At 45.9% G+C, this 26,214-nt stretch overlaps 2 protein-coding genes across 5 annotated transcripts in view; one reads left to right on the plus strand and one right to left on the minus strand.

The window, feature by feature from the left end:
• Positions 1–14,455, plus strand: part of tefm (transcription elongation factor, mitochondrial) — a 59,902-nt gene extending 45,447 nt beyond the window's left edge. The window contains exons 1-4 of one of the 4 annotated variants that reach the window (XM_073026448.1): positions 3,120–3,923; positions 5,823–6,280; positions 11,171–11,320; positions 12,630–14,455. In XM_073026448.1, coding sequence (XP_072882549.1) covers positions 5,861–6,280; positions 11,171–11,320; positions 12,630–13,055 — 996 coding nt within the window. In that variant the 5' untranslated portion in view covers positions 3,120–3,923; positions 5,823–5,860 and the 3' untranslated portion in view covers positions 13,056–14,455. The other 3 variants (XM_073026449.1, XM_073026446.1, XM_073026447.1) reach the window with 3 other exon arrangements.
• Positions 14,456–18,985: 4,530 nt separating this feature from the next.
• atad5a (ATPase family AAA domain containing 5a) overlaps positions 18,986–26,214 on the minus strand; it is a 59,262-nt gene continuing 52,033 nt past the window's right edge. The window contains 3 exon segments of the mRNA XM_073026450.1: positions 18,986–21,211; positions 22,474–22,537; positions 22,540–22,634. Coding sequence (XP_072882551.1) covers positions 21,133–21,211; positions 22,474–22,537; positions 22,540–22,634 — 238 coding nt within the window. The 3' untranslated portion in view covers positions 18,986–21,132.

The raw sequence follows: 26,214 nt of genomic DNA on the forward strand, positions 1-26,214 counted from the left end.
GCAGAGGAGATTCACCAGGATGCTGTCTGGATTAGAGAGGGTGCAGAGGAGATTCACCAGGATGCTGCCTGGATTAGAGAGAGTGCAGAGGAGATTCACCAGGATGCTGTCTGGATTAGAGAGGGTGCAGAGGAGATTCACCGGGATGCTGCCTGGATTAGAGAGAGTGCAGAGGAGATTCACCAGGATGCTGTCTGGATTAGAGAGAGTGCAGAGGAGATTCACCAGGATGCTGTCTGGATTAGAGAGGGTGCAGAGGAGATTCACCGGGATGCTGTCTGGATTAGAGAGGGTGCAGAGGAGATTCACCAGGATGCTGTCTGGATTAGAGAGGGTGCAGAGGAGATTCACCAGGATGCTGCCTGGATTAGAGAGAGTGCAGAGGAGATTCACCAGGATGCTGTCTGGATTAGAGAGAGTGCAGAGGAGATTCACCAGGATGCTGTCTGGATTAGAGAGGGTGCAGAGGAGATTCACCGGGATGCTGTCTGGATTAGAGAGGGTGCAGAGGAGATTCACCAGGATGCTGTCTGGATTAGAGAGGGTGCAGAGGAGATTCACCAGGATGCTGCCTGGATTAGAGAGAGTGCAGAGGAGATTCACCAGGATGCTGTCTGGATTAGAGAGGGTGCAGAGGAGATTCACCAGAATGCTGCCTGGATTAGAGAGGGTGCAGAGGAGATTCACCGGGATGCTGCCTGGATTAGAGAGGGTGCAGAGGAGATTCACCAGGATGCTGTCTGGATTAGAGAGGGTGCAGAGGAGATTCACCAGGATGCTGTCTGGATTAGAGAGGGTGCAGAGGAGATTCACCAGGATGCTGTCTGGATTAGAGAGGGTGCAGAGGAGATTCACCAGGATGCTGTCTGGATTAGAGAGGGTGCAGAGGAGATTCACCGGGATGCTGCCTGAACTGGAGAGCTTGTCTTGTGTGGATAGTTCCAGTGAGCAAAGGCTTTTCTCTTTGGAGTGAAAGAGGATGAGAGATGACTTGGTAGAGGTGTACAAGATGATAAGAGGCATAGATAGAGTGGACAGCCAGGGACTGTTTCCGGGGCAGAAATGGCTAATCCCAAGGGGGCATAACTTTAAGGTGACTGGTGGAAAGTACAGGAGGGATGTCAGAGGTAAACCCAGGTTACAGATGTTGCACTGGTGTTGACTGGAAAGCACCAAAAGTCATTCCTTGTCTGGCTGTCCCCCTGCACACAGTGTCTGATAAAGACCATTGTTTAGACCAGAAGACCATATGATAGAAAATCACTATTAGGACGTTCAGCCATCAAGTTATCTCCGCCGATCAAGGCCAATTTTTAAAAACTCCATTCTCCTGCCTTTTATCCACAATTCATTCTTCACTTTTACCAATCAAGAACCTATCAGTCTCCGCCTTAAACGTACTCAAAGACTTAACCTCAACAGACTCCTGGACAGCTACATGGAGCTTAGAAAAATAGAGGGCTATGGGTAAAGCCTAGGTAGTTCTAAGGTAGAGACGTGTCGGCACAGCTTTGTGGGCCGAAGGGCCTGTATTGTTCTGTATGTTTTCTATGTTTCTATGTCACCTATGGCAATGAATTCCACAGATTTACCACCCTCTGGCTAAAGAAATTCCTCCTCATTTCTGTTCTTAAAGGACATCCCTTTAATCTTAGACTGTTCCCTCTGATCCTGGACTCTCCCATTAATGGAAACATCCTCTAAATCCTGGAGGACCTCAGCAGGCCAGGCAGCATCTATGGAAAAGAGTAAACAGTTGATATTTCAGACCGAGACCCTTCGGGAGGACTATGATGAAGGGTCTCAGTAAGAAATGTTGACTGTTTAGTCCTGATGAAGGCTCTCAGCCCGAAACATTGACTGTTTACTCTTTTCACAGATGCTGCCTGGCCTGCTGAGTTCCTTCAGCGATTTGTGTGCATTGCTTTGGACAGCACCTGCAGAATTTCTTGTGTTGATGGAAACATCCTCTCCACTTCCACTGTATCCAGACCTTTCCATGAAGTCCCCCCCCTCAATTCTTCTGAACCCCATTGAGTACAGAGACATCAAACGCTTCGAATACATTAAACCTTTCCTTCCCAGTATCATTCTTGTGAACCACCTCTGGACCCTCATCATATCCTTTCTGAGGTATGGGTCTCCCTCTACCAGATCTTGTCATTGGAACTGAAACCCATTCCACCGATATTTTGGGAAAAAGACTTCCATACAATCTCACAGCTAGAGAAAATGGAGAAAGTCAATTCCAGGCTCATTTTGTAACTACCCTCACCATCTCATTGTCACCTGTACAGGAAGAACTGGTTTAAAAGAGGAAGTTTTTATGGTGCGAGCTTAATGATTTGAAAGAGACTTCTTTCTTTTAAAAACTCTGTAGCACCCCAAAGTATTACAAGTCACTGAAATGGGTTTGAGTTGAAATAAAGAGAAAAAGCCTGAAGACCCACACCAGCAGGTTCAAGAAAAGCTACTTCCCCTCAACCATTCGCTTCTTGAAACCCTAATCGCTACAGATTAGCAACACAATGACCATTTAGATCACTTGGCTATCGTAAAACACGTACTAAATGTGCCTTGGGTTGTGTGTGATTGTTGGTACGGTGTTTTGTACCTGGGCCCTGGAGTAATACTGTCTCGTTTGCCTGTATTCATGGATATTTGTGTTTGTCTGAATGCAATTAAACTTGAACTTGTATTAAAGTGGACTTTGTCTTTCTTGTACACGTTGTATATCATTTAACTAGTGTTTTCTTTGTGAATGCTGTTTATACAGTATGGTGCCTGTCATGTTGCTGCAAGTAAGTTTTTTGTTGTCAGAATATAGTATTAATGGTAAGACTCTTGGCAGTGTGGAGGATCAGAGGGATCTTGGGGTCCGAGTCCATAGGACACTCAAAGCTGCTGCGCAGGTTGACTCTGTGGTTAAGAAGGCATATGGTGTATTGGCCTTCATCAACTGTTAGTGACTGAGTTCAAGAGCCAAGAGATAATGTTACAGCTATACAGGACCTTGGTCAGACACCACTTGGAGTACTGTGCTCAGTTCTGGTCACCTCACTACAGGAAGGATGTGGAAACTATAGAAAGGGTGCAGAGGAGATTTACAAGGATGTTGCCTGGATTGGAGGGCATACCTTATCAGAATAGATTGAGTGAACTCGGCCTTTTCTCCTTGAAGCGACAAAGGTTGAGAGGTGACCTGATAGAGGTGTATAAAATGATGAGAGGCATTGATGCTGTAGATTGTCAGAGGCTTTTCCCCAGGGTTTGAAGTGCTTGGAAGCAGGTACAGAGGAGATGTCAGGGGTAAGTTTTTTACGCAGAGAGTGGTGAGTGCGTGAAATGGGCTGCTGGCGACGTTGGTGGAGGCGGATATGATAGGGTCTTTTAAGAGACTCCTGGACAGGTACGTGGAGCTCTGAAAAATAGAGGGCTGTGTGTAACCCTAGGTAATTTCCAAGGTAAGGACATGTTCGGCACAACATTGTGGGCGGAAGGGCCTGTATTGTGCTGTAGGTTTTCTATGTTTTGTTGCACCTGTTCATAGGAGTAGGGTGGTTCAGTAATGCAATGTTCCACAGCACCAATAATCATAGATTGGGGTTCAATTTCCACCACTGTCTGTAAGGAGTTTGCATGTTCTCCCTGTGACTGTGTGGGTTTCCTCAGGTGCTCCAGTTTCCTCCCACATTCCAAAGAAGGACAGGTTAGGGTTAGCAAGTTAGCATGCTATGCTCGTGCTGGAAGCTTGGTGACACTCGTGGGCTGCCCCCAGCGCGTCCTTGCTGATTTGATTAACACAAACACATTTCACTATATGTTTTGACGATGTGTGACACATACAGTTAATCTTTAATCTTTCCCCAGAGCTGGGGTTCCCAGCTTTAGTTATGCCGTGGACCAATACCATCAAGCAAGGGGTAACTTTGTTTGATAGTTTAGATATTGGGTTGTTTCCGTCAGCAGGAGAGTCACAAAAAAGGGGAAACAATTGTAAATTAAGGGCCAGTCATTAAAATGGAGATGCTTAGAAATGACTTAAGAGGGTAATGAATCTCTGGATCGCTCTGTCTGGGAGGGATAGAGGCCAGAACACTGGATATAGATAAGGTGAAGATAGCTAAGTATTTGAAAAAAATGCGGTTATGGGGGACTGGCACTGAGGGGAGTGGGGCCATTGAAGAAGGTCATGGTCACACTGAATAGTGGGAGGTTTGAGGGGCCAATTCGTCTATTCCTATTATTTGAGAAATATTTTTCAACAACAGTCATTTGAAAATAGAAAATCAGTTTGGCGACGGCGTGTAAGTATTACAGTGTTTTGAATTTCGTCCCCTTCTTCCTGGGAACTTTTATTGTTCGGAACTTTTGTCCGGGTGAAAGTTGTCGGCCGGACGCGTTGAGGAACGGTATTGGCGAGGCCTGTGGATCGAGGTTGCGCCGGGGGTCGAAGGGATGTGGGCCCCGGGGCTGCGGCAGCTGCTGACCCGAGGTGAGGGCCGATGGGACTGGGGTCGGACGGACCGGTGTGCAAGTGTGGGAAGCTGGACACGCGATGGACTTGGGGACTGCCGGGGGAAACACACGGTTGGAACTGAAGGAGGCCGTTCTGCCCCTCATTGGGATTTCCCAATGCTTTACCCGCTAGCTCGTCCTTTTTATTCTGGTGTCTTTCCCCTTTCTTTCCAATAATGACGAAGGGTCTCGGCTCGAAACTGTTTATCTCCCTCCATGGTTGCTGAATTCCTGCAGCATTTTGTGTGTGTTGCTTGAATTTCCAGCATCTGCAGATTTCCTCGTGGTTTGTCTGTTAGTTTGGATTTCCTGCAGCGTTCCGCCCGCCTCCCAACACCCACCTCTCACGCCAAATACCCTCGTTCCACCCCCACCCGACTCCCCGTCAGTCCATGCCTTCCATCACCCACCCACCCCACCCCCATCTCTCATCACCCACCCACCGCTCCCTATCCCACCTCATTAACCACCCATTCTTCCCATCCCACACCCCACCCCATCATCCACCTACCTCTCCCCATTAACTACCCATTCTTCCCCATCCCCACCCCTCTCCTCCCCAACACCCATCCCACCTCTCCCCATCAACCACCCACCCAACCCCATCCCACACCCCACTCCTCCCCATCATCCACCCCACCCCCCCATCCCACCCCACACCTCCCCATCATCCACCCCACCTCTCCCCGTTAACCACCCATTCTTCCCCATCCCCACCCCCACCTCTCCCCATCAATCACCCACCCAACCCCATCCCACACCCAACTCCTTCCCATCATCCACCCCACCTCTCCCCATTAACCACCCATTCTTCCCCATCCCCACCCCACTCCTCTCCTCCCCATCACCCACCCCACCTCTCCCCATTAACCACCCATTCTTCCCCATCCCACGCCCCTCTCCCTTACCCCTACCCCTCACCTTTCCCTCCCTACCCCTCCCCCCCTAAGATTATAATAAAATCAAGAGCCAAACTAATTGTAATGTACTAGGGAACCATTTAATAGTCATATAACAGCAGGGTAGAAGTTGTCGTTGAGCATGGTGGGACATGCTTTCATATCTTCTGCCCGATGGGAGAGAATGTCTGGGGCAGATGGGGTCTTTGATTATGTTGGCTGCTTTTACTGAGGTGGCGAGAGCTGTTGATAGAGTCGATCAGAATCACTGACAGACAGTATGTTAGATATACCTACACACGGGGGGGGGGAGGTTGGTTTATGTCGGGGGCGGTGGTGTGTGTGGGTGAGCTAGAGTTGTAGAGTGTGGAACACTGGTAATCGTGGCCATGTCTCTCCTTGCAGTTCATCATTGTGCCCTCTGGTGGCCTAAGCTCCCCAACATGGTGTTGCACCAGCACTTTCTCCGCTGCACCCAGTGCAGAGGGAACCGCCACACACTGGCTGAGTTCCAGCGCCTCGACTGCATGTCTCCCGACCCAGGCGCTGACGACCTTGACGAGCTCTTTGCCCCTGAGCAGCGGGAGGTCGTGCTGCGGGTGCTGAACACCGCCTCCCGCGAGGAGCTGGCTGGCATCAAATTGCTGCGAGGTAGGAAGTCGGCCAACATCGTGGAGTACAGGGAGCAGCATGGACCCTTCACCCAGCTGCAGGGCCTGCTGGAAGTACCTCTCTTCAAACACAAGACTATAAAGCGAGTGTGTCAGTCAATCCTGAGCCCCTTCCAGGAGCCCGGCAGACAGGAGAAGAAATTCCAAGGGCTCAAGTTCATCAAACCTGATGTGGAAAGGAATCGGCTTCTGGTAAGTTTCAGAAGTTCCCTCTGTGGGTGGATACACAATCTCCTGTTCATTCCTCACATCCTGCATTCCATCTGTACACAGCTTAACCGTGAGCAAGACCATGGTCCGGCAATCAAAGGGTTATCAAATGAGTGGTGATTGAAGGCTCTGGCTCTGTCTTTGCTGGAGTCTAGAAGAATGTGGTGGGGGGAGGGATCTGATTGAAACCTTTCAAATGTTGAAAGACAGAGTGGATCTGAAGAGGATGTTTCCTGTAGTGGAGGAGTCTAGGACCAGAAGGCACAGCCTAAAATAGAGCGATGTCCATTTAGAACAGAGATGAGGAGGAATTTCTTTAGCCAGAGGGAGGTGAATCTGTGGAATTTGTTGCCACAGGAGGCTGTGGAGGCCAAGTCACTGGGTATATCTAAGGCAGAGGTTGAATGGGTCTTGATCAGTCAGGTTGTGAAAGGTTATTGGGAGAAGGCAGGAGATTGGGATTCAGAGGGAAATGGATTAGCCATGATGAATTGGCAGAGCAGACTCAATGGGCTGGATGGCCTATTCTGTCCCTGTATCTTATGGTTAACAGAACAGATTCTACAAATAGACAATAGGTGCAGAAGTAGACCATTCGGCCCTTCGAGCCTGCACCGCCATTTTGAGATCATGGCTGATCATCTACTATCAATACCTGGTTCCTGCCTTGTCCCCATATCCCTTGATTCCCCTATCCATAAGATACTTATCTAGCTCCTTCTTGAAAGCATCCAGAGAATTGGCCTCCACTACCTTCCGAGGCAGTGCATTCCAGACCCCCACAACTCTCTGGGAGAGGAAGTTTTTCCTTAACTCTGTCCTAAATGACCTACCCCTTATTCTCAAACCATGCCCTCTGGTACTGGACTCTCCCAGCATCTGGAACATATTTCCTGCCTCTATCTTGTCCAATCCCAGTCTCTCTAACTTCTCTGTGTAAGACAGTCCGGACATCCCAGGAATTAACCTTGTGAATCTACGCTGCACTTCCTCTACAGCCAGGATGTCCTTCCTTAACCCTGGAGACCAAAACTGTACACAATACTCCAGGTGTGGTCTCACCAGGGCAAGAGGATTTCCTTGCTCTTGTACTCAATTCCCTTTGTAATAAAGGCCAACATTCCATTAGCCTTCTTCACTGCCTGCTGCACTTGCTCATTCACCTTCAGTGACTGATGAACAAGGACTCCTAGATCTTTGTATTTCTCCTTTACCTAACTCTACACCGTTCAGATAATAATCTGCCTTCCTGTTCTTACTCCCAAAGTGGATAACCTCACACTTATTCACATTAAACGTCATCTGCCAAGTATCTGCCCACTCACCCAGCCTATCCAAGTCACCCTGAATTCTCCTAACATCCTCATCACGTCACACTGCCACCCAGCTTAGTCTCATCAGCAAATTTGCTGATGTTATTCTCAATGCCTTCATCTACATCGTTGACGTAAATTGTAAACAGCTGTGGTCCCAATACCGAGCCCTGTGGCACCCCACTAGTCACCACCTGCCATTCCGAGAAACACCCATTCACCGCTACCCTTTGCTTTCTATCTGCCAACCAGTTTTCTATCTATGTCAATGTCTTCCCCCTGATGCCCTGAGCTTTGATTTTACCCATCAATCTCCTATGTGGGACCTTATTAAATGCCTTCTGAAAATCGAGGTACACTACATCCACTGGATCTCACCGGTCTAACTTCCTGGTTACATCCTCGAAAAACTCCAACAGATTAGTCAAGCATGATTTACCCTTGGTAAATCCATGCTGGCTCGGCCCAATCCTATCACTGCTATCTAGATATGCCACTATTTCATCCTTAATAATGGACTCTAGCATCTTCCCCACCACCGATGTCAGGCTGACAGGTCGATAGTTCTCTGTTTTCTCCCTCCCTCCTTTCTTAAAAAGTGGGATAACATTAGCCATTCTCCAATCCTCAGGAACTGATCCTGAATCTAAGGAACATTGGAAAATGATTACCAATGCATCCACAATTTCCAGGGCCACCTCCTTTAGTACCCTAGGATGCAGACCATCCGGACCTGGGGATTTGTTAGCCTTCAGTCCCATCAGTCTACTCATCACCGTTTCCTTCCTAATGTCAATCTGTTTCATTTCCTCTGTTACCCTATGTCCTTGGCCCATCCATACATCTGGGAGATTGCTTGTGTCTTCCTTAGTGAAAACAGATCTAAAGTACTCATTAAATTCTTCTGCCATTTCTCTGTTTCCCATAACAATTTCACACAATTCATTCTTCAAGGGCCCAACATTGTTCTTAACTATCTTCTTTCTCCTCACATACCTAAAAAAAGCTTTTGCTATCTTCCTTTATATTCCTGGCTAGCTTGCGTTCGTACCTCATTTTTTCTCCCCGTATTGCCTTTTTAGTTAAGTTCTGTTGTTCCTTAAAAACTTCCCAATCATCTGTCCTCCCACTCACCTTAGCTCTGTCATACTTCCTTTTTTTTTAAATGCTATGCAATCTCTGACTTCCTTTGTCAACCACTGTGGCCCCTTTCCCCCCTTTGAATCCTTCCATCTCCGGGGGATGAACTGATTTTGCACCTTGTGCATTATTCCCAAGAATACCTGCCATTGCTGTTCCACTGTCTTTTCTGCCAGGCTATCCATCCAGTCAACTTTGGCCAGCTCCTCCCTCATGGCTCCATAGTTTCCCCTGTTCATCTGCAACACTGACACCTCCGAGCTGCCCTTATCCTTCTCAAATTGCAGATAAAAACTTATCATATTATGATCACTACCTCCTAATGGCTCCTTTACTGCAAGATTGCTTATCAAATCCTGTTCATTACATAACACTAAATCCAGAATAGCCTTGTCCCTGGTTGGCTCTCGTACAAGCTGTTCCAAGAATGCATCCCGTAGGCACTCTACAAACTCCCTATCCTGTGGTCCAGCACCAACCTGATTCTCCCAGTTCACCTGCACGTTGAAATCCCCCATAACTACTGCGACATTACCTTTGCCACATGCCAATGTTAACTCCCTATTTAACTTGCACCCAATATCCATGCTACTGTTTGGTGGCCTGTAGACAACACCCATTTGGGTCCTTTTGCCCTTACTGTTCCTCAGTTCTATCCACACAGACTTTACTTCTCCTGACCCTATGTCCCCCCTTGCAAAGGACTGAATCTCATTCCTCACCAACAGGGCCACCCCACCCCCTCTGCCCACATTTCTGTCCCTACGATAGCACGTATACCCTTGTACATTCATTTCCCAGGTTTGATCTCCCTGCAGCCATGTCTCCGTTATCCCAACAACATCATAGTTACCCATTCGCACCTGAGCTTCAAGCTCATCCGCCTTATTTCTGACACTTCGTGCATTCAGATATAGAATGGGATTCTGCAGACTGGGTACACAGCTGGTGTACGGGATTCTGCAGACTGGGTACACAGCTGGTGTACGGGATTCTGCAGACTGGGTACACAGCTGGTGTACGGGATTCTGCAGACTGGGTACACAGCTGGTGTACGGGATTCTGCAGACTGGGTACACAGCTGGTGTACGGGATTCTGCAGACTGGGTACACAGCTGGTGTACGGGATTCTGCAGACTGGGTACACAGCTGGTGTACGGGATTCAGTAGACTGGGTACACAGCTGGTGTACGGGATTCTGCAGACTGGGTACACAGCTGGTGTACGGGATTCTGCAGACTGGGTACACAGCTGGTGTACGGGATTCTGCAGACTGGGTACACAGCTGGTGTACGGGATTCTGCAGACTGGGTACACAGCTGGTGTACGGGATTCAGTAGACTGGGTACACAGCTGGTGTACGGGATTCAGTAGACTGGGTACACAGCTGGTGTACGGGATTCTGCAGACTGGGTACACAGCTGGTGTACGGGATTCTGCAGACTGGGTACACAGCTGGTGTACGGGATTCTGCAGACTGGACACACAGCTGGTGTACGGGATTCTGCAGACTGGACACACAGCTGGTGTACGGGATTCTGCAGACTGGACACACAGCTGGTGTACGGGATTCTGCAGACTGGGTACACAGCTGGTGTACGGGATTCTGCAGACTGGGTACACAGCTGGTGTACGGGATTCTGCAGACTGGGTACACAGCTGGTGTACGGGATTCTGCAGACTGGGTACACAGCTGGTGTACGGGATTCTGCAGACTGGGTACACAGCTGGTGTACGGGATTCTGCAGACTGGACACACAGCTGGTGTACGGGATTCTGCAGACTGGGTACACAGCTGGTGTACGGGATTCTGCAGACTGGGTACACAGCTGGTGTACGGGATTCAGTAGACTGGGTACACAGCTGGTGTACGGGATTCTGCAGACTGGGTACACAGCTGGTGTACGGGATTCTGTAGACTGGGTACACAGCTGGTGTACGGGATTCAGTAGACTGGGTACACAGCTGGTGTACGGGATTCTGCAGACTGGGTACACAGCTGGTGTACGGGATTCTGCAGACTGGGTAAACAGCTGGTGTACGGGATTCTGCAGACTGGGTACACAGCTGGTGTATGGGATTCTGCAGACTGGGTACACAGCTGGTGTATGGGATTCTGCAGACTGGGTACACAGCTGGTGTACGGGATTCTGCAGACTGGGTACACAGCTGGTGTACGGGATTCTGCAGACTGGGTACACAGCTGGTGTACGGGATTCTGCAGACTGGGTACACAGCTGGTGTATGGGATTCTGCAGACTGGGTACACAGCTGGTGTACGGGATTCTGCAGACTGGGTACACAGCTGGTGTATGGGATTCAGTAGACCGGACACTCCAGTATATAAGGCTACAGGTGGCCGCAGAGCTGCACTGTGAGGACAGACTGTATCTAATGAAACCTTTCTCCCTCTGACCAGGCTGCAAACACCATCGTGTCGATCGTGTTTGGAATCCGTAAGATTGCGTGGGCCCATGTGGATCAGAATCTTACGGTCCTGGACTGGAATCAGGAGGAGAGTCACCGGTACATGAAGGGCCCATATTTGCCTTCCCTGTACCTGGAAGAGGCAAGTGAAACTACAGGATTAAATCCTGTCTCTCTTCATTTCCCTCTTGCCCCCACCTCCCTCTTCCCCAGCCCCCTTTCCACCATCTCCGTGTCTCCCCCTCCCAACCCCCTTTGATCAATCTCCGGAGATTGAGATTTGCTTGATTGTTCGAGGAGCTGGTGTATTGACAGACAGCAGGGAGTGCCACCCATTTACCCATGTGGTCAATTAACCTTCTATCCAGTGTGTCTTTGGAAATTGGGTGGAAATCGGAGTGCCTGGAGGAAACCTATGTGGTCACGGAGAAAACGTGTGAACTCCTTCCAGACAGCGGTGGAATTGAATCTGGGTCGGTGGTGCTGATAAAACGCTACACTAGCCCCTAGGTGACTGTGACCCCCCACCTCCCCATTTCCTGCAAGGGGTGGCAGATACAAATTTAATCAGCACTTTCTACATGGAATTGAATAAACCCTTCAGTTGCTGGGAGAGAGGGGCAGTGGGTCCAATTGAATAGTTGTTTGCAAAAATGACACATATAAAAGGGGGGAGGATGGGGGGGCATTACCCCCCAAAAAGAATATAAGGTGTTGTTTCTCCAGCTTAAGTGTGGCCTCATCATGACAGTGGAGGTAGCCTCCAACCTGATGGCATGAACATTGACCTCTCAAACTTCCAGTAATGTCTCCCAACACCCCCCTTCATTACCCATCCCCTTTTCCCTCTCTCACCTCATCTCCTTGCCCGCCCATCGCCTCCCTCTGGTGCTCTTCCCCCCCCCCTCCACTTTTTCTCTCTTCCATGGCCTTCTGTCTCTTTCACCAATCAACTTCCCAGCTCTTTACTTCATCCTTCTCACTCCAGGTTTCACCTGATGTTTCTCCCTCCTCTCCCCCCATTTTTAAAATCTACTCCTCAGCTTTTTTTCTCCAGTCCTGCCGAAGGGCTTCGGCCCAAAACGTCCACTGTGCTCTTTTCCATCGATGCTGCCTGGCCTGCTGAGTTCCTCCAGCATTTTGTGTGTGTGGCTTGGATTTCCAGCATCTGCAGATTCTCTTTTGTTTGTGGCTGTGTGGCTGATAGGGTTGAGAGGGTCTGTAGTGTGGGTCTCGGGGTTACTAATGCCCTGATGAGACCGCACTTCTGTGTTCAGTTCTTAGATGATAGAAAAGTGGAGGGCCATGTGGGAAGAAAGGGTTAGAGTGATCTTAGAGTAAGTTAAAGGGTTGGCATGACATCGTGGGCTGAAAGGCGTGTACTGTTCTATAATTGTCTGAGTGACCATATTCTTTCCTCCTTGTGAACAGTTCTGATCTCTTCCTTGCAGGTTTCCTCGGCTGTGTCAAAAATCCCCAAAGCTGATTTCTTCATCTTGGAGAAGCCGAGCATCTCGATTCAGAACACCAACCTGTTCCCAGTGACACTACACCTGCGCACCCTCGAGGCCATGCTACACGGCCTGCTGGGTGCCAATTACCCAGATGACAGGCAGCACCGAGTGCTAAGCATGGTGCGTACTGCCATCGGCAAGCACTTCCAGCTGATGGTGGGCGAGTCCCGCACCAGTGGCCGGGAGCTCGTACAGCAGTTCATGGTGGAGTCAGTAACAGAGGAGCACCCACGGGTGCTGTTCCCCCGAGATGCACTTCCCCGCTACCGGAGGCTCTTTCAGAAATCGGATCGTGGAGAGGAACTTTGTGACGCTTTATTGCAGGCAGTTGCCTTCTATGAATTTCTATTTAATAATTCTTAAGTGACACTACACTGGCACCTGGAGGTTTACAGAGGGGGATTTCTGTAACTTGCCTCTCATCCGGCCTCACTGACTTGTGTTGGTCCTGTACTTCATCACACCTCTGTTACTCATGCACAACGCTGGATCGTTAGGCTCACTGGTAAACTGTAGAATGTTTTACAGTTGTGTTGAGTCTGGGCAGTCATTCGGTCCCTGATCACCCAGCCCTATTCTGAGTGACGTTGATCAAAGGATCATTACTGGTCAAAACACTCTCGGGAAAAGGCTGATCGGGCCTTTATTTAGACCTCAACCTGAAATGTGGCACCTCTGCCATTCCAGTAGTCTCTCAGTGCTGAGGTTGAGGGCTGAGAATCTTTCATTCTCTGGAGAGGGTCTTGTACCTTCTCAGGGGCAAGACTGGAAGAAGATCAGGTGTCTCTTGGGATATCTCAGGTCAGGACAGAAAGCTGCTTAGTGTGTGGGGAATGTTAGACACTTGCACTGTGCTGTGTCTGTGCTTAATGTCATCCCCCTTCATAGTTGCTGCCTGATTTACTGAGTTTCTCTGACACTTTGTGTCACTCCTGCAAGGTCTGTTTGCTTAGTATCATGGTTTTCGGTGAAGGCTACAGTGGGAATTGGTCAGCTTAGAATTTGGCCGAGGATTGAGGCTGTGGGGAAAGGTGAAATTTAACACACAAAATACTGGAGGAACTCAGCAGGTCAGTCAGCATCTGTGGAAAGGAATGAAGCGTTGACATTTCAGTCCATAAACCTGACATGCTGAGATCCTCCAGCATTTTGGTTGTTACTCTGGATTCCCAGCATCTGTGGAATCTCGTGTTTATGAAGTTTAGCAGTTCCTCATTTAATGTCTCAGTTTTGTTTAAAACTTGTTGGCTGCTGATACCCTAGCCTGCCAACCAGACAACCCCATGAACTCAAGTGGACAATCCCAGGCCTGGGCTGAATTAACTGATCCCAATTGGAACAACAGGTTGCTGCAGGTCCATCTGTGTCCTGAAATGGGATGTGGGGCAGGAGGAACTGGACTTTTGTATTGAATTGATATTAGATGGAATCTAACTTAATCTTCATGAGAGGCATGGAGATGTGTCAACTTCCCCTCTGAATATCAGAGCCTTTTTTCTGACATTGAACAATTCACAGAACTGATGTGGATGTTACTGATTTAAACTCTGCTCTGCAGTGTCACCTCTGGTTTGATTTGTCCCCTTCACACTTTGGGATAAAACCAGCAGCCGTGGAGACAGGAGCAACGATTGGGAATGCCCTGAAGTGTGAAAGGGAATACAGAAATGCAAATCTTTAAAATTCTTAAACTCTAAAGATGTTTATCAGCCTCAGGTAATTGTATTGTTTTACTTTATTTATCATTAAACGAGTTCACTGGAGTTCCTTTCACTCTATTTATTTATTTACTTTGGACTGTGGGAGGAAACCAAAGCACGCAGGGGAGACTGACATATTCCACAGAACGTACAGGTGACGTTGGAATTGAACTCTGACGCTCCAAGCTGTAGTAGTTTCGTGCTAACTGCCGTGCTACTGAGGTGCCTGTTAGTAAATGAACTGAAGCCCTGTGGAGCCTGAGTGTTGGGTAAGATGTACTCTCTGACAGGTTGGGCTGTGTGGTGACAGATTTCCTCGGCAAGTCAGGATAATTCTCTGATTCTGTTAAACAGCAACATTGATGCAGCTTGGTAAGTCATAGAGCATAGAAACAGGCCCTCCAGCTCATCTAGACTGTGCTACATCGCCTGCACCCGGACCATGTACCTACCCAAATTCCTCTTAAATGTTGCACTCGAAACCACATCCACACTCACACCACCCTCTGAGTGAAGAAATCCCCCCTCAGGTTCCCCTTAACCACTTCACCTTTCACCCTCAACCTATGACCTTTAGTTCTAGTCTCACCCAACTTCACTGGAAAATGTCTGTTTGCATTATATTTGATCAAATCTCCCCTTATTCTCCTACACTCTAGGACATATATGTCAAACTCAAGGCCCGCGGTGGAATTATCTTTGGCCCGTGAGATAATATCTAATTACTATTAAAGCTGGCCCCAGTAATCGAAGCGCCTATGGCATATGATATGGCTAATGCTGAGTTTATTCAGGTACCAGGTTTTCAGGGTTTTTAGTGTTTATTCGGCAGTCTCCTTCATAAGAAACGGAATTTGTAAAGTGAAACACTTTGTAGTTATAGCAGAGACTGAGACACATGAGAGCAGGCTGAAAAAACGGAGGCAACGAAAGCTGCGTTCGCACGCGTCCGACTGATCCGGCCCGCATGAAGCTGCATTTTGCTCAATCCGGCCCGTGACCTAAAATGAGTTTGACACCCCTGCTCTAGGGAATAAAGTCCTAACCTGTTCAACCTTTCTGTACCACTCAGGCTCTCAAATCCCAGCAAAATCCTTGTTCCTCTTTTGATCCTTCCTGTAGGTAGGTGACCAGAACTGCATTGCAATTCTCCAAATTTGGCTTTACCAATGTCATGTACAACCTCAACACCTGATTTTTTTTTTGCAAAGGCTTCCATTTCAGGTTAGGTGTGGGTTTAGAGTGGCTTCACTGGCTTTTTACCCCTTGGTGGTCAGATCACAAGACTTGGCCCCCTCTATTCCTGAACAGCCTGAGCAAACTGCAGGTTATCTTTTCATTACTGTGACACAATGGCAGCACAATCTTGAAATTCTTTATTCTGGGGAGCAGATGGTTTCTCGCATTCATGAGTGGTTGCCAAACTGATCTGTGGTGCATCCTAACAGAATGTGGGCTGCCCCCAGTAACATCCTTGGTTGTGAACACAAATGACGCATTTCACTGTAAGTTTCGATGTACACATGATAAATAACCTGAATGCAGGATTGTGTTACAGAGATGGTAGGCAATAGGGTGTAAGGTCATGGAGTTAAGATTGAGATCAAGAGTCACTCCTACTGTACCAAGAAATTCAATATTCAAGAGTGGGATTGAAGCTGTCCTGTGCTTGGTAGCAAATGCTTCCAGGCTTTTATATCTTATGTTTGATCGGGGGAGGTTTGTATCTGATTATACAGTTTTACCGAGAAGGTAGCCCAGGTTTGATGATTTCTAATAGTCTATCATACAAAGTTATTTGTTAGAAATGTGTCATTTGTAGTTTGGACAAAATGCACAATAAATATGAACTGTCCACTCCACTCACCCACTCCAACTTCACCTTGTCTGAACACCATCTGCCCATCATCCTTTACCCTGTCCTCACTTACTGGCCTGTTTCATCTCTCCTTTTGTACTGGGAATGGTTCTTTGCTCCCTGTCCTGATGCTCTCCATCTGAAACTTCTTTCACCTTCTCTCCACTGACAAATAGTGCCCATCCCTCTGTTCCTCCATCAGGTAATGTTTTAATTTGAGTGCACCATCCATTGTCTCATGTGGATGATGTGTCAATTTACTGCTATCACCATCTCAGTAAATCACATTTCCCCCCTCTATTTCCTTCTCTCTCAGCTGATTTAGCTTCCTTTTCAGGAAATTCGTGACATGAGCTGCAGCCATTCCTTACAGTATGACTGCAAGTTCCACATTCTAATCACTTTCACAGAATTCAGGAGGAACTTCTGTACCAAGTCAATTACAAACTTAGTAATGTGGTTCTTGAACAGAAAAAGTTACAGAAAGTAGCAGACTTAGCGGAATCCATCAAGGGCAAAGCCCTCTCCACCACTAAGTATATTTACCTACAGCACTGCCACATCAAGGGACCCCCCCCCCCCCCCCCCCCATCATCCAGGGACAGGAGCCCTGAAGTCCCACACCACCAGGTTCAGGAACCCTTTGTTATGAATGAGGAGCAACTCTGAAGGGCAGAAGGGTACAGAATCGCCAATACCCCCCCCCCCCCCCTTTTTGGAGAATCGCAAATTGCTACTATTCCAATGCTGTTATCAAAGGAAATGAGAGCGATAAACAGCTCATACAAATTTATGAGAGAGGGGCACAGCACAGGTTGGAATGTCTCCTATTGACAGAGAGAAATTACTGCTATTGTCTCTTGGAGAAGGAATCGTGTATTGAGTACTGTTCTATTCATTGAAACCCCTCAGGGGGCAACCAGAGTGGTCTGGTTGAGGGATTGCATCATCCCAACCTGATTGACATCTGAGACCCCGTGAGTGGGGATAAAAGTAGGGTCTGGGGAACACCCCTCGGACGCACCAGGAGAGACGCTACGAGACCGGTGGGGGCTTGTGTGTGTGTCCACCCTTGCCTGGGTGACGAGTCCTCCACGGAATGGTCTAGCTAAAGTACGGAGACAGATCAAGATCGTAAAAGGAAAGTCGGCAAGTTACTCTCTCTCTCTCCAACAATTGCAACACAGTGAACAACAACTATTGCAGCCTGTATGAACTGAACTGAACTTTATATTTCCATCGGACAATTCATTATCCCCTAGGCAACGATAGAGCTTATTTCTTATTGATTATTATTATACCCGCACTTTTAGGTTTAGTATTGATGACGTATATTATCTGTATATTTGCATTGATATTATTTTTGTGTATTTTTACTAATAAATACTGTTAAAAATAGTATCATCAGACTTCAACGGATACTCCTATCTTTGCTGGTGAGATACCCAGTTACGGGGTTCGTAACACCTTCAAACATCAGGATCCTGAAACAGTGTGGATAACTTCACTCACCTTAACACTGAACTGATCAATGAACACAACAATTCAAGGCTCCTACAGCTCATGTTCTCAGTATTTATTAATCCATTTTGTATTTGTAGTTTGTCTTCCTTTGCGCATTGGTTGCTTGTCAATCTTTGTATGTAGTTCTTCATTGATTCTATTGTTTCTTTGTTTTACTGTAAATTCCTGCATGACAATGAATTTCAGGGTGGTATATGGTAACATACTTTGAGCTGAGTTCTGAACTTCTGCCTCATGGAAATATTTCTTCATTTCCACACCAGAACTTGTAACAATTTTAATAAGCCCTCCGTCTTCTCTTTCCCACAGAAAAAAGGACTCTGCTTGTTCAATATTTCCTGATAATTATAACTTCTGTTTGGCCTATTTCTTTTAAAGGGTTTGATTTTTGCATCATTATAGTGCACTTAATCTTTTTCTTGATAATAAAGATCAGGACAGTTCATCCTACTTTTGCTTCCTACTTCCTTGAATGTAGTATTCCTCTTTCATAACACACGATTTAAAAACTTACTTGCTGGAAGTGAAATGGCATGGAATTATGACAAAAGTGGCTTGTGGCATTTTAGTTTCCCTGAACACCATTTCTGGAATAAATGAAGTCTTCCAACATCTTTTCATATCTGGGAAAATTTTCCACTGGAAAGTATTAGGTATAGGAATAGGAAGTCCTGGCAGAATTATTTTGGCAGGTAAAGTAATTAAAGTTAGAACACAGCACGGGACAGGTCCTCTGGCTCATCTTATCCACATTGACTGAACTAGTCCCATTGCCTGCAATTGGGTCACATCCCTCTAAGACAGGATCATCAGATAGAATGTAGAACAGTACAGCTACACTACAGGCCATTCTGTCCTCCCACATAGCTCTTTCATCCATGTGCCTACCCAAGAGTCTCTTAAACATTCCTAATGTATCTGCCTCTACCCCTATACATGGCAGGATGTTTCATGACATCACCACTCTGTGTGTGTGTGTGTGTATGTGTGTGTGTGGGGGGGGGGGGGGGAAACAAAGTCCTGATTATAGTTAAAATTAAATAGAGGTCATGTTTTGATAATTTTAAGTAAAGATTGGTGTAGAATTTTATGTTAACTGTAATGTGCTTCAGTGGCATGATAGATAAACCCAGACAAAGGAGTTCTGCTTGATATATCGTGCAGGGACTGTCCATTTTGATTTTGGAGTGCTGGGGGGGGGGGGGGGGGGGGGTTAAGTGTCGGAGGGAAAGTTTCATTTGGCTTTGTAGAAGTATTTAAGGATTGGGAGATGTTCCCTCATTTTCTGCAAGTTGGCTGGAATGGTGGTGGTACAGAGCTGGTTATGCCATTCTGCTCCTGAACCAGGCAGAGCACTGGTTTGGAAAATTTTATATTCTGAGTCCCAAGAGACTGCAGATGCTGGAATCTGGAGCAACACAATATGTTGGAGGATCTTGGCAGGTCAGCATCAAATTACCAGTTAACTAATGAAGGGTCTCAACTCATAACACTGACAGCCCAGCATCCAAAATTTACACCCTCTAAGCTGACAAATTCAAGTTAAAGCCCCATACTCCTTGTCTGTTAGATTACCAATTCCTTTCAATGACTAAAACCCAAGGAGAGTTAGAACACAAAACAGTACAGCACAGGCTCTTTGGCCATGATGTTGTGCCTACTCTAAGATCAATCTAACCCTTCCCTCCCACATAAGCCTCACTTTTTCTTCCATCCACGTGCCTGTCTAAGAGTCTCTCAAATGTCCCCATGTATCTTCCCCTACCACCACCCCCAGCAGCACGTTCCACGTACCCACACCCACCACTCTGTGTGAAAACCTGCCTCCCTTATCACCTTAAAGTTGTGTCCTCTTGTATTACCCATTTCCACCTTGGAAAAATTCTGGCTAATCACTCTAGCGATGTCTCTTATTATCTTACATACCTCAATCAAGGCCCCTCTCATCCTCCTTCACATCAAGGACAAAAACCCTACCTTGCACAACCTATCATAAGACTTGCTTTCTAATTCAGGCATCATCCTTGTAAATTTCCTTTGTACACTTGCTAAAGCTTCCATACCCTTCCTACCATGAGGCGACCAGAACTGACCTCCACTCCGGTCTATTACCTCTGCCACTGCACTGCACTAGAAACTCTGCACCACTTTTTATTATGTTGTTTACATTGTAAATGAATAAAGCTGTGGAGGCAAAGTCTTTATGTATATTTAAGGCAGAGGTTGATAGATTCTTGACTGGTCAGGGCATGAAGGGATACGGTGGAGGAAAGAGATTGGGACTGAGAGGGAAAATGGATCAGCCATGATGAAATGGTGGACAGACTCGATGGGTCGAATGGCCTGATTCTGCTCCTACATCTTGCGGCCTAAATACATGTTGGTATTGATGCAAATTAATTTCATATCCATGCTTTAACCTCTAACTTTATTTTAAATAATTCTTTATCCTTTATAGTGTGGTCTAACCAGAACCGCAAACATTACCCCATGGCCCCTGAATTCAATCTCCCTACTTCACAAAGACTTGTACTCCACATAGTATCGGAGTTTGCAGTTAAATGGCACAAGTCTGATTTATTTAATTCCATAGTTTTTGTCAGAATGGGGTGTACAATCACACGTACAATACTGGGACAGCCCATTATTTATGATCCTCCTGAAATATAAAACTGGGAAATTAAAAACTTTCAGTGGAAAACATGATGAACCAGTCATTCACATCGTAGTTTACCCTGCATGAGATGATCAGTAAGCAGTTTAGGGTTAATCTAATCTGTTTGTGCTGCTTTACATTTCTGGTGCAGTTCATAACACTTGTGGCAGATGCATAACCAGCACTAGTTGAGATGATAATTTATCAACACGGAAAAAAAAGGGTTTAGGAATCAAAAAAAAAACATTCAAATACTTTTATTCCCCAAAACAACAAGGACTGGGGAGTAGTTAGTTAAAAAAAAAACATTCGAGGCTCAAACTCTTGGTTCCTATCCAGTGGCAATGTGTGTGTGAATGTTGTAATGATTTCCCTAACTCACATAAAAACTGTTGCTCAGAGGGCCAGCAATGCAGTTAACTCTCCACAAGTGTTATAAACAGACTCCACCACCAAATAAAAATGGTCATGCTCTGGTTTTACATTATTAGACAACAGGTATGTGGTTATCTGTTGCAATTAAATTAAAGATAATCCACCATTCCTCTAAAAAATTCATATCGCTTTACTGTACAAATAATATTCATCCACACACACGTACCAGAAAGAGACCAGGGGTAAAATACCCCATAGATACAGTCTTTGTCTTTGAAATATGTAGTATTTTACTGTACAAATAATATTGCTTTCATGTCAGGAACTTCAGGGAAAATCTTTTGCAAGGGCTTCGAGAGTGTTTTTAGGGAGTTCTAGGTGCACACCATCCAAATAGTGCAGAAACCTGAAAAATAATTTTAAAAAACATGTATTTCTTCTATAAAATGTGCATTTATTTTAAAGGCAAAAATACCTCTCAACATCTGAAAAGAGAAAGCAGATACAAGTCTGTGGCTATCAATTTCTGTGCAGCACAAGTTCTGAATTAACAAAAATGCAGCCTGCTGTGAACCATATTGGATCGATTTGTGAGAATTGCCAAGTGCCCGTGTCCAAACGACTGGAGAGGCACTCTCCCTTTTGGTCACGGGCTTTCGAGTGGACAATTTTTTCATCTTGGCAGACCGGTTTGCTGCCCCCCGCCATACTGCAGGTTGCCCAGTGTGTGTACCATTACTAACGTGGACTCAGTAAAAATGTTTAATCATCCTAATCCGTTATCGTTCTTGCTCCATGCATACACAACAGATTGTATCTCTATCACAAATGCAGGCAACGATCTATGTAATCCCAGTGCAACCTGAATCCTCCACGTCAGCTGTTCCAGCAAACTAGCAACCTTGTTTAAAGTCCTGAACCAGAAAGTGTCACGTTATGGCAGAGTGTAAGGAAGTCACATTTGTGCATCTGAACTGGAAAAACACCCGGACTACACTTCTAAGCTTTGTCATTGGATCCAATTATTAAAAAACTTAACCGCATTAGGGCAAAACCGAATAATCATTGATGAGGCAATGTAAATTTTATTTTATTTAGCCATGGAGTAGGCCCTTCTGGCCCTTTGAGCCACATCGTAACAGTAAGCTCACAGCCCCAATTAACCCTAACCTAATCATGGGACAAACTACAACGAACAAGTCACCTAATCAGTTACTTTACTTGGACTGTGGGAGGACACCCATGCACTCGACCAGGAGGACATAGAGACTCTGACAGAAGATGCTGGAATTAAACTCCAAAACTCCAGAGCTGTAACAGCATTGTGCTAACAGCTACTCTACTGTGGCGCCCAATGAATGAAGCAGCTCGACAACCTGACATAATGTAGTTCTGTGCAATAATTTTAGTGGTATCAATACACTGAATAAAGGTCAAGACTATTTTCTAAATGGGGAGAAAATCAGAGATGTAGAGAAACTTGGGCGTCCAAATGGCCAATTCTGCTCCATGTCTTATGGTCTGAAACTGTCTTTGTTAGTAAACCTATAGGATGAATGTCCACCTGTACACTATCCATTCAACAAAATACACATATAGCAATCGGAGAGGAGCGTGTAATGTGACAGATAAGCGAAATATTTCGAACAGAGCAGCAGAGGTCCTTACCTGCGCTTTGCTTTGCCCTGCTCTTTCAATTTCTCTGCCCTGCAGATAGTGCGGAGAGCCGGCAATATTCCGCGGCGCTTGCTCGCCTGCTACTCAGACCCGCAAACGCTTTGTTGTTGGAGAATACAGTTTTCAGTACATCAATCCTTTTAGATGCAGTGCTGAAGGACAGAGAAACACGTCAGCAATTAATTCAAACTACTTTCAGCCGGAGGAAGGAAAACCCTTTCCTCAAAGCTCATGAACACTGAATCAGTTTTTATCCAGAGAGCAACTGGTTTAGGCATTTTAGCTTTGTTTGTGACCACACATCTTTAGCCTAACCCTACCAGAATTTAGACCTGCAAAAACAAAATAACCTGATTAGAATCAGGTCCTGATGAAGGGCTTCGGTCCAACACTTCAATTATTTCTCTTTTCCATAAATGCTGCTTGACCTGCTGAGTACCTCCAGCATTTTGTGTTACTCTGGATTTCCAGCATCTGCAGAATCTTGTCTTCAGGCTTATTATCACTAACATGTTGTGAAATTTGTTTTTTTTGCTGGCAACAGTACAGTGTAATACATAAAATATATTAGAGATTAGAACTATACATATCATATAAAAATTAAGGTAGTTCAAAGTTACTGAGGTAGTGTTCATGGGTTTATTGACCATTTAGAAATCTAATAGTGGTTGTTCCCACAAGGCCTGCTGTCAATTTCAGGCTGTTGGTGAATGGAGATGCATTGAACAGAGGAGAACAGAACAAACGGTATTACTGTGCTAATATCTGACAACAGCCAGTTATTATATTTAAAAGATGAAAAGAGAACCTGATCTTCATGGATTGGGGTTTTCCCTGAAAAGCAAAAATCAAGAGATACTGGAAATCTGCAAAAGAACAGAGAAGCTGGAAAGAGTCAACAGGTCGGGAAGCATCTGTGGAGGGAGGAACAGCCATGGAGTTATACAGCACAGAAACAGGCCCCTTGGCCCAAATGATCCATATCAACCATGGTGCCCAGTTCTATTGCCCACATTTGGTCCATAACATTCCGAACCGGCACTGTGGCGTAGTGGTTAGAGTAGTGCTTTACAGCGCCAGCCACCTGGGTTCCATTCCCTCTGCTGTCTGTAAGGAGTTTGTATGTTCTCCCTGGGATCACGTGGGTTCCCCTCAGGTGCTCCCGTTTTCTCCCACACTCCAAAGACCCATGGATTAGGTTATTAAGCTGTGGGCACTGTGAAGTGTTATGCTAACTGCTAAAGTGCTCTGAGCAATACATGCTGGAGGAACTCAGCAAATCAGGCAACATCTATGGAACAAAGTAAACGGACTGAAATTCTTTATCAGCACTTAGACAATTCTGATGAAGATTCTTGGCGCAAACCGCTGTTTATTTCTTGCCAAATGCAGTCTAATCTGCTGAGTTTTGTTACTTATATATACATTGCCTTGAAAAAGCATTCACCCACAACAACTACTTTCCTATTTTACTGTCTTAAAATATATTGAAGTAGGAATTTTGAGCTAATCTACAAAACATCATGTGTTACATCAAATCAAAAGAAATATTCCAAAACCTGTCAACAGGTTTTTCCTTCTCAGGGTGTAAAGACCCTGACCTGGGTTATTTGCGGGAATGGCTCCTGATCTCAGGGCCTCGTGACTGGCCGCTTTTTGATATCCCACCTCGGATATCAAAAGGTTTCCGGGATTTCGTGGCTCTGGAGGCAGGCTGGTGCCCCTGACTGAAGCGTCGCTGGAGAACACGGAATATTGGGAGCAGTGGGTTTGCTGCCGGGGGTCGTGCATCCATTTTGGTGCAGAGCTGGGAAAAAATGACTCAACAGACTTTTAACATCGTCTCCCGGATGTTAAGGGGGGGGGGGGGGGGAGAGAGAGGGAGTGGGGGAGTGGGAGAGGGGGAGAGGGGGAGAGTGGGAGAGGGGGAGAGTGGGAGAGGGGGAGAGAGGGAGAGACAGAGACTGTGGTATGTCAAATTACTGGGTGAACATGTAGTTTTTGGGGTACTGCAAGTCTGTCTTTATTGACTCTCTGCTGCACGCTTGAGTTTTGCTAGTTGGGGGGGCTTTGGGGTTTAACATTTTAACTGTCATTCATTCTCTGGGGGCACTCTTCTGTTGTTTTGTGGAGAAAAAGAATTTCAGGATGTACATTGTATACACTTCTCTGACATTAAATGTACCTATTGAAACAATTCACTAAAAAAATCAAAAACCAAAATTGTGAGGCTGAGAAGTATTCATCCCCTTTGAAGTTACAATGCCCCCTTTCCTCAAGTGCAATATACAGGTATTACCTTACCAACTCACCCAGTTTGTTGATGTAGAAAATTGGAGGATCAACAATTTTCAATGAATTCATGAGAATACCCCCCTCTCTGCAAGGCCCATCAGTATGGTAGAGTTTCAAAAGACCAAACCAAAATGAACACAAAGAACATGCAAGACATGTCTGCGAAATGATAATAGAGAAGCACAAATCTGGAGGATACAAGACTAACTCAAAGGCACTGAACATACCTCGGAGCACAGTGTAGCTCATTGTGAAAGAGTGGGGGAAAAGATATGAAACCACAGCCACACTGCCTAGGTTAGGCCAGAGAAGAAATGCACTTGTAAGAGAGGCTACCGTGATGCCAACAGTAGCTGACTGACCTGCAGAAGCCAGTAGCTGCAACTGGAAATGAAGTTCATGGCTTCACAATCTCTTAAGGCCTTACACAAAAAGAGTATTTATAGACGAGTGGCAAGGAAGAAGCCCTGGCTTAAAAAAAAGCATTTCCTTGCCCGTAAGGACTTTGCAAAGCGTGACTTAGAAGATACTGTAAAGATGTGGAAGAAGGTCTTGTGGTCAGATAAACAGAACTCTTTGGCCTCAACATTAAGCAGTAAGTGTGGCGTAAATCTGCCAGGTAACACTGAACATGGATTTCAGCAGCAGGGACTGGAAATCTGGTCAGGATGGATGGGATGATGAATGCTGCTAAATACAGAGATCCTGAATAAACCTGCTAGCCTCTGCCAGAAAGCTTAAACTGAGGAGGAAGTTTTATCGTTCAGCAAGACAACAACTTAAAGCACACTGCCAGTGCAACATGGAATGGCTTCAAATGAAGACAATTTATGTCCTTGAGTCACCCAGTCAGTGTCTTGTCTTTAACCCGATCGAACATCTCTGGCAAGACCTCAAGATTGCTCTCCACCATCACTCTCCAACTAACCTGGCACAGCTTGAGCAATTTTGCAAGGAGGAATGGGCAAATCTTGCTCCATCACATTCTGCAAAGCTAATAGAGATTTATCCAAAATAAATCAATAGTTGCAAGCGGCGGTTCAACTAAGTACTGAGCAAAGGGGGGGTGAATACTTCTGAACTGCTGACATCTCAGTTTTTAAATTTTAGTTTTTCATGCTTTACAATTTTCCCTGCTTTTGTAGACACTGCTACGAAAAAGGAGCATGTGATTCGCAACTAAAAATTGATCAAAATCCCTGGTTGCAATACTCATTTATATGAACAAAGGGTTGGGGGCAAAATACTTTTACAAGGCACTGTAAATGGTCAGAGATAGGAATTCTGCACAGTCAGCTCAGATGAGAGTTTCCTGGATTTTACAGAAGTCAGGGAGGCAAACTCCACCCCACAGAAAACAAGTGCCAACTCCTAAATTCTGTCAACAGATCCTATTTGTGGCATCATGGAACTAGAGCGCTTACTGGACTCTCCTTT

This window comes from Hemitrygon akajei, chromosome 22 (assembly GCF_048418815.1).
Source record: "Hemitrygon akajei chromosome 22, sHemAka1.3, whole genome shotgun sequence".
Lineage (NCBI taxonomy): Eukaryota > Metazoa > Chordata > Chondrichthyes > Myliobatiformes > Dasyatidae > Hemitrygon > Hemitrygon akajei.